This window comes from Enhydra lutris, unplaced genomic scaffold (assembly GCF_002288905.1).
Source record: "Enhydra lutris kenyoni isolate GAN:26980312 unplaced genomic scaffold, ASM228890v2 scaffoldscaffold21, whole genome shotgun sequence".
NCBI classification, from domain to species: Eukaryota; Metazoa; Chordata; class Mammalia; order Carnivora; family Mustelidae; genus Enhydra; species Enhydra lutris.
In genome coordinates, this window is record NW_019154105.1 from 11,795,795 (window position 1) to 11,810,514 (window position 14,720).

The 14,720-nt window shown below is 34.9% G+C and overlaps 1 protein-coding gene across 1 annotated transcript; it reads right to left on the minus strand.

Moving 5' to 3' along the window:
• Positions 1-5,258: 5,258 nt before the first annotated feature.
• Positions 5,259-12,704, minus strand: LOC111149333 (odontogenic, ameloblast associated). Its single transcript, XM_022506331.1, is given in 10 exon segments — positions 5,259-5,288; positions 5,494-5,655; positions 6,084-6,155; positions 7,300-7,347; positions 8,129-8,233; positions 10,207-10,254; positions 10,917-11,150; positions 11,694-11,741; positions 12,533-12,574; positions 12,627-12,704. Coding segments are annotated over 10 exon segments (867 nt in total).
• Between the last annotated feature and the right edge of the window lie 2,016 nt (positions 12,705-14,720).

Sequence of the window (14,720 nt, forward strand, 5' to 3'; positions counted from 1 at the left end):
AGATCATGACTGGAGCCGAAGGCAGAGGCTCAACCCCCTGAGCCACCCAGGTGCCCCGAAAATTGTAGTCTTTTAAAATGATTCTGTATAACATCAGCTAGGTCTCTGTGTGAAAAAAAAAAATATTCTTGACCCAATATTCATACTCTACACAAAAAATGATAGCTTACAGACCTAAATAATATAAAAGCTATAGCATTTAAAATTCTGTAAGAGAACATAGGAACATATATTCATTACTTTGGAGTAGGTAAAGATTTCCTTAATAGGACATAAGAGACACTAATCTTTGAAAACTTGACAAATTGAACTGCATCAAATTAAAAAAATGTGTTTTTTAAAAACCCCATTAAGAAATGAAAAGACAAGCTACACAATGGGAAGTATTCAAAATACATTTATTTGTCAAAATATGTTCATCCATAATATATTAAAAACTCTTAAAATTCAATCATAAAAAGTCAACAAAAGAATATAATTTTTGGAAATGAAGATACACAAATGGTCTGCAAACGTAGAAACACTATATTGGTTGTCAGGCAAACGCAAGTTAAAACCATGAGATGCTTCTTCATACTTGTTAAAATAGCTAACATTAAAAAGGCAGACAATTTTGAACTATTTACAATTTTAGATTAGCTGTAGACTGCTATTTAATAGATTAGACTGAGATATAGATGTAGGAGTCAGTGGTCTTTTAGAAATACTTTTTAAAGTCAAAATAATATTCATGACAATGTTCATGCAGCAACTTTTGCAGCAACTTTTGAGAAGAAGGGATGGAAGTCATACTGCATGAAGATTAACCTCTGAAACGATGTGTGACCAAAGAGCAATTCACGAAGATCATTTTCTTTTTTTAAGATTTTATTTATTTATTTGACACACAGAGATCACCAGTAGGCAGAGAGGCAGGCGGAAAGAGAGGAGGAAGCAGGCTCCCCACCAAGCAGAGAGCCCAATGCGGGGCTCGACCCTAAGACCCTGAGATCAGGACCTGAACTGAAAGCAGAGGCTTAACTCACTGAGCCACCCAGGCGGCCCTAAAGATGATTTTTAAAAAAAAAAAGATGATTGTCAGTGTTGGCCAGGAGGTGGAGAAACTGGAATTATGACATATTGCTAATTAGAGTATAAAATGGTACACCCATATTGGAAAATGCTTACCAGTTATTTATAACATACCCTTACTCTATGATTTTCCTCTCCTTCTTGGTATTTATTCAAGAGAAATGAAAATACACGTTCACGAAAGGAATTGTATAAGAACAGTCACAGCAGCTTTATTTGTAATGTTTGGTAATTAGGAAAAACCCAAATATTCTTTTATAGGAGAATGAATAAAGAAACTGGTACTTCCGTGCAATGTGATATCCAACTGAAATAGTAAATGGATGAATCACAAAAGCATTATATTGAATAACAGGTGCCAGATACAAAAGAATATATAGTGTATGATTTAATTTATATAAAGTTCCAGAACAGGCAAAATTTATGTATATTGGCAGAAAAAAATTTTTTTTAAAGTAGTAGCCTGGCATGACAATAGGAGATGAGACTGACTGGAAAACAGCAAGAAGGACTTTCTAGGGGTGATAGAAATGTTCTGTACTTGATGGGATGGTGGCTACAAGGTATACATATTTATGTGTGTGTGTGTGTGAGTGTGTGTGTGTGAATAAAACTCATCAAACCACATACTTTGAAAATCTGTGCATTATAGGGATGCTAGATTATGATGATAGATTGGATATGGATATAATGAAGATGAAGTCATGCATGGATTCTATATTTTAGTCTTGAACTAATGCCTTTCTAATAAAATTTACATAGGAAGCAACCAGTGGAGAAAGTCTGTAGGGAAAGTTTTGAGGAGCATTGCAACTCATTCTGCATGAATTTGTGACATGATAAGTGTAAAAATAATAAATGACCTCAAGACTGTAAAAATATTTCCCTTAATTAAAAAGATGTGTGATGTTTCCTCCCCCAAGGAAACATTTAAAGCAAAACAAAGCTTTATGGATTATAAAATCTACACAGGACTGATTTTAAAGAAATTATTCTATGTAGATTTATTCTGTTCAAATCAGTACAAAGTGCATTGGTTAAGCTTCTTTTTCTCCTTCACTTTTTTTCCCCCCACTGGCCTGGGATGAAGAGATTGGAATGTCAGGGTTAAAACAAACAAAACATAGTTTTTTGCTTGTATTCTGGTGATATTTCCATTTAGTGTACCTCCTTGTCTTTCTAATTTTGCTAACAAAAATGGTAGATTTAAAGTTCTTTTATAAAGTACTTTGAAAATGTGGAATATTACATTAATAGCAATTGTAGTACTCAGGTTTTCAAGCATAGTTGTTGCTTACAAATACCTTAACATAACTTAACATCTTCCTGAAACAGGTTGGATCCTGAACAGTCAGAGATTAGAGAATTTATTTTTTAAGTTAAGACACTAAATTGGATCTGTTAAAGCTATCCAGAGTAATAAGGTCCTGTTAATATTGTCTAGAATAAAGAAATAATGTCAACATACTTAGCTTAATATGAAATGTTTTTGTCAAAATACTTGTTCTCAGAGTAATAACGCTTAACATTGCATTATTTTTATGTGCTATTTTTTCATTTTATGCTTTTACCTATTACTGTTGTATTTATGCAATCCTCATATTTTTCACAGTATTTATTATTGTAACCCCTGATATTGCCAAACTCTTGATTGGATTTTAGTTTTATGCTTAAGAGTTTTGCAGTTTTCCCTGACTTCTACTTCTGTTCACCGTCATGCTCATGTCTCCTCTTCAGTCTCTGACCATCCCCTTTCTCTTCCTCTTTGAAGAGAAGTTAAGTGTGTGCTGTGTTTCAGAATGTTTTCTAAACACTCAGCATGAAACATCTCATGTAATTTTTTTCAGTGACCTTGTGAACTCTTGGAATTTGGGGACACAATGTTCCTAAGTGTTGAAAACTTGCTTTCATCAGACCTCTTGATGTACGAATCGCTATGTCATGTCCAATATTAAGAGGTCATTCAGTTACCCAGAATTACACTCATTTAACTCACCAATTTAGGGGGAAAGGAGAAAAATATAAGATGAAAATAGAATATGGGATTATTGGGTTGCTCTTCCACAGGGTAAGTAGCAGTTTTCAGAATAATATTACTAAATTATGAAAAGGTAGGATTCCAGGAATTTTGATCAACTTTAAAGCCTACAATACTAACCAAATATGTTTGAAACCACTAACACATTCATATATTCCCTCATTTATACATTCAACTTTCTTTCTGTGTACATACACTCACACACATCAACATACACTCACATACAGTTATATAAAGCATATTAAATGTCAGTTTTCTCAGAAATTTAGCTTTAGCTCCAAAGCTGAGACAATAAATAAGAAGTTTCCACAGTCACAGGTGAAAGGGGGGAAATTAACATTTTCTGAGTACTTTGTATGGCCAGGTATCTTATATGTGTTATTTCATGTAGTCCTTTCAAAAGTTCTAAAAGGTATTATTATGTCTGTTTTACATCCGAGACTCAGGTTAAGTGACTTGCTGAAGGCTCAAAACCCATTGAAAGCCAGATATGATGAAATCTGAAATCTGTGCCCTATTCTCAACAGAGTGCTGCCTCCTCAAACCAGCCCACATGTTCGTAGGGATCTAATCTTTTTGGTGAGGACAGCCATCTCTCTGCGGAGCTGTGTCTTACTGGGAGCATGCACTTCATGATCTCTGCCACCAAATGTTTTGACTCTGAAAGGAACTGCATCAGAAGGAGTCTAGCTAAATGGGCCTGGGGGTAATAATGAGATGATATGTTAAAGGTACGTACTTTAGTTCTTTAATCACAATCACCACACTCATAAATTCAATGACAGTGTACCCTTATTCTCATTTTCCAAAGCTACCCTTAATAAATAATAAATGCAATGATTAGTTGATCCAGTGATATTAGCTTTATTCTTGTTGTTACTGTCTAGATTATATAATGATAGGATATTTGAAAAGAAACATAATTTTGTAAAGGCAGGACTTACATGATTATATTATTTTCTACGACTTATTTAAAAAGTGTAATATTATTGATAAGTAAAAAGAAATTCAAGAGAGGAGTATTTTGTATATTTCAAAGAACTGCTATTGGCACTGAGGAAGCAGATAGCCTAAAATGATTCCGGGGCACCGCCATAGCTTTTTCTCTGAAAAAATAAGATAAGAGTGCATTTTAATACCATTAGACTGTTTTGTGGAACATTTCCGAGATGTTTTCTAAAGTACTTAACAGAAACTAGGAAACTTTACTTCTGGCACTGTGTCACATAAAAGGAAGGTCATGCTATACCGAAATCCCTTAGTATTTCTGATTAAATAACTTGAGTTGACTTGCATTGTACAAAATGTCACATTATTAAAGAGACTTTGAAGAAATCTAGGCTAAACTATTCACTCTGGTTGTATTTTATAGAGTTTTTGTTGTTGTTGTTGTTGTTGTTTTGTTTCTTAGCTGAAGAGTGCTGAGGATTCATTTTCACAAGAGGAGAAATCAGAAAAGACCATAGGCAGCAGGAAGGAGAGTTAAAAAACAAACAAACAAAACCTTGCCTTTTACTTTTTTACTTCAGGCCAAATTGTTTGCTTTTTAGTGTGTAGTTTTTACTTCTTGTGCTGTCCCAGCCTGCCCATCTGTGAGTCACCCACAAGCCTCATAGCCAACCAAGCCCAATAGGACAGTTAGTTGATTAATTAATTATGTTTGATATGAAGGTCATGGCATTTTAAATTTCCATATGATTTTGCAATTTTTAAAAATCACTTTGAGAGTTTATTTCATTCCAGTCTAATACAGAGGTATTGACATTGTTACCACTTCTGGCTTGCAAAGTGCAGTGATGATTTAGAAGAACTAACTCTGTATTGTGTTTGTAGAATGTCTTTTATATGGACTTAGTATATTTACTACTCGTGTTTTCAGAGTCTATACCAAATTTATGGTATAGGCAGACATGATTCTCAAACATTTGTTTTTATTTTTAAAAAGTGGCTAAAGTCCCACAATTATTATTAGCTTTATAGAACTATATAAGCACTTTTTGTTTGTTTGATTTTGGTAAGACCTATTCATTAGTTCCCCTGATGTTTTTTTTCTTTTTTTCCCCTCTTTTAGTTTAGGATGTGTCATGGTACTTAATGCATGCCTTTTGGCAAATACCTACCAAAAACTCTGAATGGTTAGGAAAACATCTTACGGTTCCTTTAAGGAATCAGTCTTGGCCTAGCGAGAAAAGGATATTCATAAGAAGTGCTTATTAAATCAAAATTAAATTATTGGCCTCCCTGTTTAAGGTAAAGACAATGTTTTTTACTATATCATTAACTCTCACATCATTTCTATGACTTAATCTTATAAATTAAACATTAACTTTATATTTTCCATTAGGTAACCATTTTTTACATAAAATAAATCTTTGATTCTCTACCTTCTTTTCCATCAGCTCTGGGGTAATAGTTGGGTCGACGGCAGGAGCAAAAGAATTTGTAGTACTGGGTTTTTGTGAAGTTGAAGGAATGAAAATTCCTCCACTGGCATGTTTAAAGTTTATCCCTTCTTTTTGTAAATATGGTATCACTCCTTCTGCTGGCTATATAGAATTAGAAAGAACACAAAGTGGTTACAGATTCAAATACAAGATCAAAATTGGAAAGAATATAAAGCCACAGGATTGAGATGTAAGGCAAAGAATTTATTTAGGAAGTAAATGACTTTATTAGTTTTTTAGATTATAATCTATCATAGAATGATTATAAATATATACTGGCAAATTTGGATGTTTCTTAATACTTGATTTTAAATGAGTGTCCCTAGGAGTGTATCTGATATAGAGTAGTAAATATATGATGGGCTGAGTAAATTGGACCTTGACTGGTAAAAGATTACAGGTGGAAGGAAGAATAATTTTTGATGAAAAAATAGCAGTGAAGTCCATTAAAATGAACAATAGTGCAGGAACCTATGGGCTGACAGTTGCTGACTTCCGGTAGCTAGCACAGGGTGGTAAGAGGATCTTACCATCACAGCAGTGTCAGGAGCTGTGCCTAGGAGGGGGTCTAAGGCTAGTTGCTGCTGTCCTCCTGGCATAACCTGTAACATTGGAAAGTTGAAAAAAGTCTAAATTTTTCCTCTTTTTTTTTATTAATTTTATTTTTTTATAAACATATATTTTTATCCCCAGGGGTACAGGTCTGTGAATCGCCAGGTTTACACACTTTACAGCACTCACCATAGCACATACCCTCCCCAATGTCCATAACCCCACCCCCCCAACCCCCCTCCCCCCATCAACCCTCAGTTTGTTTTGTGAGATTAAGAGTCACTTATGGTTTGTCTCCCTCCCAATCCCATCTTGTTTCATTTACTCTTCTCCTACCCCCTTAACCCCCCATGTTGCATCTCCTCTCCCTCATATCAGGGAGATCATATGATAGTCATGCTTAGCGAAATAAGTCAATCGGAGAAAGACAACTATCATAAATTTTTCCTCTTTAAAATATGTAGTTTTACATGCAAGGCAGTTACACCCTTCCCAACTTCTTCAATTTTAGTTACTTAAAAACAAAAATAATCATTTAGATTTGAGAAAGAGAAAAGTGGCCTCTGACACAGGACACACAACTCTGCTTGTGTTGTCAGGAGCTTACTGGATATTCTCTGCTAGGCCCTGGCATTCTGTTGGACATGAACAATCCTACAGAACACCAGCATCAAGCAAGGTCATGTCTGAACACGATGAAATGCAACAAAAACAAGATGGCTGTGTAATCTTGTCTAAAGCAAGGTTGCCACACAAGCCACAATAATACCAGACATCCTCATATCCTGGATAATTTGAGTAACTCTTCCTTCTTTAACAATCAAGGCCTTTGCCTTGCTCTTCTTTGCTTTTATCATCTAGGAAGGAACTGTCTAATTACTAATCACAGACTTGCCCATCATTTCTTGAGAACACCCGATTCAGAGTGAACCATTACTCCTTGAATTCTCTGCAAAATCGCCCGACAGAAGCCCAGACCCTTTGAACAATCAGTCACCTTCCTATTAAGACACCCACAGGTCCCCATATGGGTCTTCCCTCGTTGAAATGAGTAGGTAAATCCAATTTTGTTCAACTATGGGTTTGTTCTTAATGGATTTTTGGCTGAAGGGTGCTCATAGATTTAATATGCTGTGAAGCAAATCATTTCAAAAGTTAGTGTTTTTTTTTAAATGAAAAGTATGCATTACTTACAGGTTCTGCTTGTACTGGAATATATCCAAATTGAGTATAGAATGGCATCTGTCAGATTTTTGGAAAATGTGTTAGATTTGCTGTGATGATTTTGTCATAATTTTATAATAAATGATTATTTAAAATTATATATATATATTTATATTACATTAAATGCTTTTTTGAAAGTTCATATATTCTAGGTGGTAAAAATTATTGTTAATTTACCAAGCATCCTTTTAATACCATACGACTTTGAGGTTAAATTTCTAACACAACTTAATTAGAATTACTACTACCAGTCACTTAAAGCACAATTTTCAGTTTTCTCTAATTTGGTTTTAGAGTGGTGATAAACTGTTAATTTTCCCCCCATTATACCTAAGAGAAATCTAGTTATGTATGGGCCACTTGAAATTACATTAGAATTCTAAAAATGTGCTGTAGGTCCACAAAACTCAATAGTAATGTTATCTAATTGTATCTAGTAATCATAAGTGCCTTCCATCATGGAAGCTTTTTTTTTTTTTCTTACAATAACCACATGTAAACATGACAAGAAGGATCCTGGTAGCTTTTTGAAAGTTAGAAAAAAATTTTGCCAAGATGATTCATCTTTTGGCCTCCGATTTTGTTGAAGTCCACTCACCGACTTCGTTCTTTTAAAATCCAGCCTTTGAACATTTCAAAGTTAGTGATATGTTAGGATAACACACTGTATCTTTTTGTGACCACCAGTTCAGGCTGTTGAACTTTTGCAGTAAATACACTCAAATAGTCTCTCCTTTGAAAATTTATTGTCTCTCTAGTCTCAGATGGAACTAGTCAGACTAAAATCAAACAGCAGTACCTGCTCCTCAAATTGCTGCTGTCCCATTTGTGGAGGTGACTGTGTGGCTGTTTGTTGAGATTGTTCCCAGGGAAGGAGCATGTAGACTGGATAGTACTGCAGCATCTACTTGTAAAAGAAAGATATGGAAGAGCTTCCTTGACATCAGCAGAGGCCTTTTAAAAGTTTATATCTAATAATTTTATATCTAATAATTTTTATATATCTAATAATTTTATATTATTATATATTTATATCTAATAATTTTATATATCTAATAATTTTATGATCAAAATAATGCATGAAACAGCCCTTCTCAGACTTTAGAAATAAGTCATATTATATATGACGTTGGACTTTGTTTCAAGGTTGCTTGGCCAAACTCATGAAAGAAGTGGCAAAATAATAGGCTTAAATTTTAAGAAAGGGCACCATGGACTTTGTATACAAACTCTGTGTGTGTGTGTGTGTGTGTGTATATATATATATATATATATATATATATATATATAAGCTGTTATATATATATACTTTATATACAAACTTAATGTACAGTTTACTTTGTGAATATCTAAGAAGTCATGGCTGACTTGCTGGACATTTTCCCTATATATTTTGAGAATCATTATTCTATAAGAACGTTAGAAGTGCTATGATAATGAATGAATTCTCAAGAATGTGTTGCCTTTAATAAGTGCCATTTTATTAAGATAATCCATAAGACTTTTTAGAATATTTGGAAAATCCAGAAATAGACAAGGAAGAAATAAATCACCTCCAACTTTACCATCCACATTACCATGTACTGGCTTCCATTTATGCCTGTGTGGGTCTATACATGCATATGTGTTTATAGAAAATGGGGATCTTAGTACATATATAGAGATTAGTATGTTTGTGTCCCTGCCTAATTAAGTAAAAGACTATATTAAACATAAGAGTTAAAAAAAACAACAACAACTATAGTTTGAGAAGTACATTTTATGCAGTGGTTCTTATTTCTGGCTAAGAATTAAAATCACCTCTTGAGCATTTTAGTAGATAATCGTATTTGGGATCTACTCATCATGTTTTGATTCATTAGGTGTGGGTAGGGTCTAGGCATTTGTAATTTTCAAAATTACCAGCAGAGCTTCTGATGCAAAGCTAGGGTGGAGAACCACTGGTTTAGTGGTTTAGGAAGGATGAAGAATTATATTCCAACTCAGCTACTTACTTTGATTAGGGTTGGGGATTCAATCTCATTAAGACTTAGTTCCCTGATCCTTAAAATGAAGTAATCCCACTTACCATGTATCTAAGTCTCTAAATGCTCTGGCATAGAATGAGGTAATGTCTAGAAGTAACTTTTATTTTATAATGAGTGTGGGACAAAAATTACATAATTATGATTACAGGAGAGTCAAGTGGTGTAACTTTTTATGAAATAGTCAGTACTCTGCTGGTGAATAATTTATCCATGTCCATATTTCTTTGAACCTAGTCTATTGTAAAGTTAATTAGGTGAAACTAATCTGGAGAGAGTTTTCCATATTACTCTAATGAGTATACTAATTGGCATTCATCTTTTAAGGTTTCTTATTTAATGGAAATCCCCCCATTTGGTTGTAATATAGAAATAATTGAAAATATACAAGAACCTGGTAATATTTTGAACAGAATGCTCCGAGTGGCAAATAATGTGGCAAGTGTTTCTTATCTCTACATCATATCATATTTTATCAGTTTAATGCATCTCCCTCTGAAACAAAATTTAGGGTTGAGCAAAGTCAGTCCATGGTATTTCTCTTGAGTTTCCAAATGCCAGTACAAACACCATGCAGAAGGACCAGGACTTATGGTTTATTGAGCTCCTTTATTCCCAATAGAGTAATGCCCCGGAAACTCAGGGGTTCTGGGGACTCTCCTTAGCATTATTAAGTGAGCCTAACATTATCAAACTGATGCCAGCCTAGCAATAGTGGTACTGAACAGTGATAATTGTATTAGTTTTCATAGCCCTGCTCTAGGAGTCAGAGCTACAAATGCAAAAGAAAGCATTAGATAGAGAGTACAGTTAGCCATCTGTCTGTGGGAGTGGTGGTATTCTACTCATTTACCTGAGCTTGCTCTGGAGGCATTTTGAAGGAGAGCACATAGGGCATAACCTGCCAAAAGAGGTATAAAAAAGTTATGCTTGACTGGTTTTTTTTTTTTGTTTTGTTGTGTTTTTTTTTTTAGAGGGAGAGAGAGCTAGTGCACATAGCAGGGAGGGGCAGAGAAAGAGGGGGAGAAAGAATCTTAAGTTGGCTCCACGCCCAGCACGGAGCTCCACATGGGGCTCAATCTCACGACTCTGAGATCATGACCTGAGCTGAAATCAAGAATTGGATGCTTAATCAGCTGAACCACCCAGACACCTCAGTTATACTTGACTTCTTAATGTAAAATTCCAGACTGTTTTTCTTAGACCTAGTCATATACATTTACAATTTGTATTAAAGACTTCTGTGACAACAAAAGGTCATGTTATATGTATATCCTTAATGCAAATTGTTTCTTCTTTAAAGAGGAAATTTCCCTAATTATCTCTTCTCAGACATGTTTTTTAACACTCTTGATTTGTGGCTGTGATAGAATAGCTGATTTAAATGGTATTTTTTCATGTTAGAAATCAGAAAAGGAAGTACTTCCAGTGATGGTAGAGCAAATAATGAGAAAAATGTCTTTCTCAGTAACTCCTGTCTTACTTTAAAGATGATTCCTACTCATTTTCACATTCAACGTGTGTTCTATCTCCTCAGAACGGGATGGGAGAGGCCTGACTTACGTGATTAGGGCCCTGATGGCTCTGCGGTTCTGTTTGAGGCTGTGAGGGGTCCAGCTGTCCCACCTGGGTTCCTTGGGCAAAATTGACCCATCCTGGGAAAGGCATTTGATTTGGGAACCGTCCAGCAAACCGGTTAAGAGCTGATAAGGAGAATTGAGAGAGCCCTGGAACTTGAGCTTGCTGCTGCTGTTGCAGAATCCCAGAGAAAGGAGGGATCCACGAATTAAATGGGCCCTGGAAGGACACGAAAGAAAGAAAGGAAGCATTTCTCTTCCATTTTGCAAAGAATTTTAAATCATTCCTGAGCAAGAAAAAGGGAAAATGTAGACAATTTCTATTATTCCATTGCTGCGTTATAAAAAAGGACAGCATCTTAGCACACTATGAGCTGTGCAAGTAGCATGAGCAATGCCGACTTCCCAGCGCCCATAAAAAACTGGGGCAGAGAGGGATAAAGAGTCTGGTTTCTACAGTTGCCAGACTGGTTTTAAGTCTTTTTTTTTTCATAGTTGAGTATGACTGCGTGTAAATAGTCCATTTAACTACCTCACAGTTGTGAGAATTTGTGCCTGGCACTTACCAAGTTTTCGATAAATGTTAGTCAGATTACAGCTTTTACTTTTGTCTTCAAACGCATGGTCATTAGAATATGTGGGACAAATTCATAATCTTAAAAATTGAGACTTCGGAAATGAAATCAGTGAGCATTTTGTTCTCTACAAAGTACTGTAAGAAATAAACAGTCGAAAAGCGTTCTTCAAATAATTATTGAGGTACCTGAAGCTGTCGTGGTTGAAGTTGAGCATTATTAAGACTCAGAAGTAACTAGAAAAGGAAAGATAACATGAAAACAAGATGATTACACATGATGAAACTATTGAGAACAAGGTTTACTACAAACATAGAACAAGCCAGGGCTGACTGATCAGTTTCCTGCTAGGGGTGTTTTCTCACTAAGCTTGTACTAAATTACAGTGATTAGAGATTGGGATTTAACGACCTCTCCTCCACTGGGTCTGAGATTGCACAACTTTAGCCCATTCCTGTGGTTTAGTCAGTCATTTTTATGCTCTTAAACACCTATATACACCCATATTGAACGCTATTAGAATAAAAAGATATAGGAGATTCTGTCTCTGCTTTTAAAGATTTTATACTCAGATGGGGAGCAAATAATATTGTAGAAAAAACATGGTATACCAAATAAACATGAACATTGGAAATGCATTCGATATAAGAGCTAGTGGATAGGAATTAGGAGAAATTAATTAAGGCTTTAAAAATACTTATTTATTTATTTTAGAGAAAGAGAGAGAGAGCATAGTAGGGGGATAGGGAGAGGGAGAGAGAGAATCCCAGGCAGCCTCCCTGCTGAGTGCTAAGCCTGGGGAGAGAATCTCAAGACCCTGAAATTGTGACCTGAGCCAAAATCAAGAGTAGGAGGCTTTACTGACTGTGCCACCCAGGTGCCTGCCTCTCCCCTCCTTTTTAAAGATTTGTCTATTTGAGAAAGAGCAAGCTGGGGAACGAAGGTTTTAATCTCTTCTCCACTGAATTTCCTTAAAAAACAAAAACGAAAACAAAATGGAGAGCTGCTTGTAAGTATTTAAACTAACCTCATTGCTGTTGCTTGCAGATATCAGGCGCTGTGGGATAAGCTAAAAAATGAGAAACAGAGATGGTCAAAGAAGGATTTGTTACAGGTTTCACACAATGATTTTAGTGAAACCACTTACTGGGGCTGACAATTGTGGCTCCCAGCAGCCCAAGAAGAATTATGGTTTTCATTTTCAGATGAAATATCTAGAAAATAAATTGTGAAATTGAGCTTTAAATGGACCCTCTATGTAAAAATCATGATAACAATAAGTGGCGATATTGTTTGATCAGAAGTGTAGTTGGGTGAGTTCTCTAGTATTTACTTTTATGTCAGGATTTAAAATAAAAAAGGTAGCTTTATAAATATCTATAACAGAACCTATTCTTTTTCTCAGAGCAGTTGTTTAAAAAATCCAGAATTGTTTGCTTGTCCTTTTAGCTTGACCAAATGATTCCTTTGGTGGCATGGGATGTAGCTGAATGAGTTAATGACCAAGATGGCCTCATTGCTTGCACTGTTCTGTACATCAGGAAATGGGTCCTTCTGATCATGGGAGGTCCGTGACGGGGGTCAGTGAACTAGGTCTTTATTGTGAAAGCAGTTTTAATGTCTATTTAACATAGTAATAAAAACACTACAATAAAGATCTGACAATAGTCTATAACAGATACAAGTCTTTTTAAAAGATTAATAACATGAAATACATTAAAATGAGCAACTGAGTCAATATTTCTCTAATTTAAGGAAAAAGATTATAAAATCTGTAATATAAAATATATAAACTATAATATTAATTTATAATGCCAGCTATGGAAGCATCTTATCTCTTGCCCTCCAGGTGTAAAAACTCCTGGTCTAGTTCAAATTACTGATCTGTGTAAGCATTGAGGGGGACCCTGGTAGTTTATCCTTCTGAGTTGACTGATTTGGGTTCTTAAAATTATGAAAGCAAAGATTTTGATATCTTACCTCAATCCTTTGCCTAAGAAGAGAAATCTAAACCCATGCAAGATCTGTGTTCTTTTTATCTTTCAGCTCAGCTGCTTGAAGCTTCTCTTAAATTTAAAAACCCATCTTTAGAAAAGAATGACCAATCATTTTTCAAAGGGACCAGTGACTCAGTGGGTTTCAGACGATGGCTTAGCTAATAACCCCTTTCCTAATCATCTAGGTGGTATAGGGATTCCCACACTTTTAGTGATCATTCCTGGCTTCTGCTTTAGTTATGATGAAATCTTCTAGAATAATTTTATTCTGCTCCTTTTATCATCTTCTATATGAATACAGTAGTAGAGTAACTTTTAAGCCTTTGTTCAAAGATTAATGGGTGATTATTTTTTATTTCAAGAGTAAAATACAGAATTATTAGCTGTAAGACATAGGTCTAAAAGATAAAAATTCAAAATCTAGTCTGGGCAGTTAAGATTCTTTGGTTCATCTGTGTTGGACTGAGTAAATATGAACTACTTTCATTTAAATTCAATCTTGAAAATATCAGTGTATCTCTATCTACCTGTGGAATGAAATCCTAAAACAAATTGCTAAATTTCTATGTATCTGTGACATCTGTGTCCCCATATGATCATGTCGCTTGGAAAACTAATTTAATAAGTATGAAGCATGATGGCCTACATTTTAAAAAAAGAGTGGTGAATGTTTTGTGTTTTAAAGTCTCTTTTGCTAAATATGATTTTAGCATTCAAAATATATACTGTTATGATTTGTACCTTGTTGTTGCTTAAATTTTCTTTGTAGTGTGTTTTGCATTTGTCTTGTTTTTCTTTGCTGTTATTATTGACCTTATTCTAGTAGATAGTCCACGATCACAGTCGTGCCATAAGGTATGATAAGTTGATTTCCATTGGAAGAGTTCTTTGCCTAATTTCATCTTGAACAACTAGTGGTAGCTATCATGCAGGAAAACAATACTGCCTTTCAGTGAATACATCTTTCTTAGTAGGATAAGACACTTCTTAAACTTGCATGGCTCATTAATATTAAAATGAATATACCTTTTGTTATATAACAACAACAACAAAAAGCCAGGAGGGAAAGATATAGTAAAGATGACAAGATGCCTTTCTTTACTAAATCCTAGTACCACTAGGATTTTGTATCTGTTAGAAAGGAAATTTCCCAAGATTTCTGAAAGTTTCTTTTTAAATTAGCCAAATAGTTAGACTGCCTCAAATGTTGATGCAGAT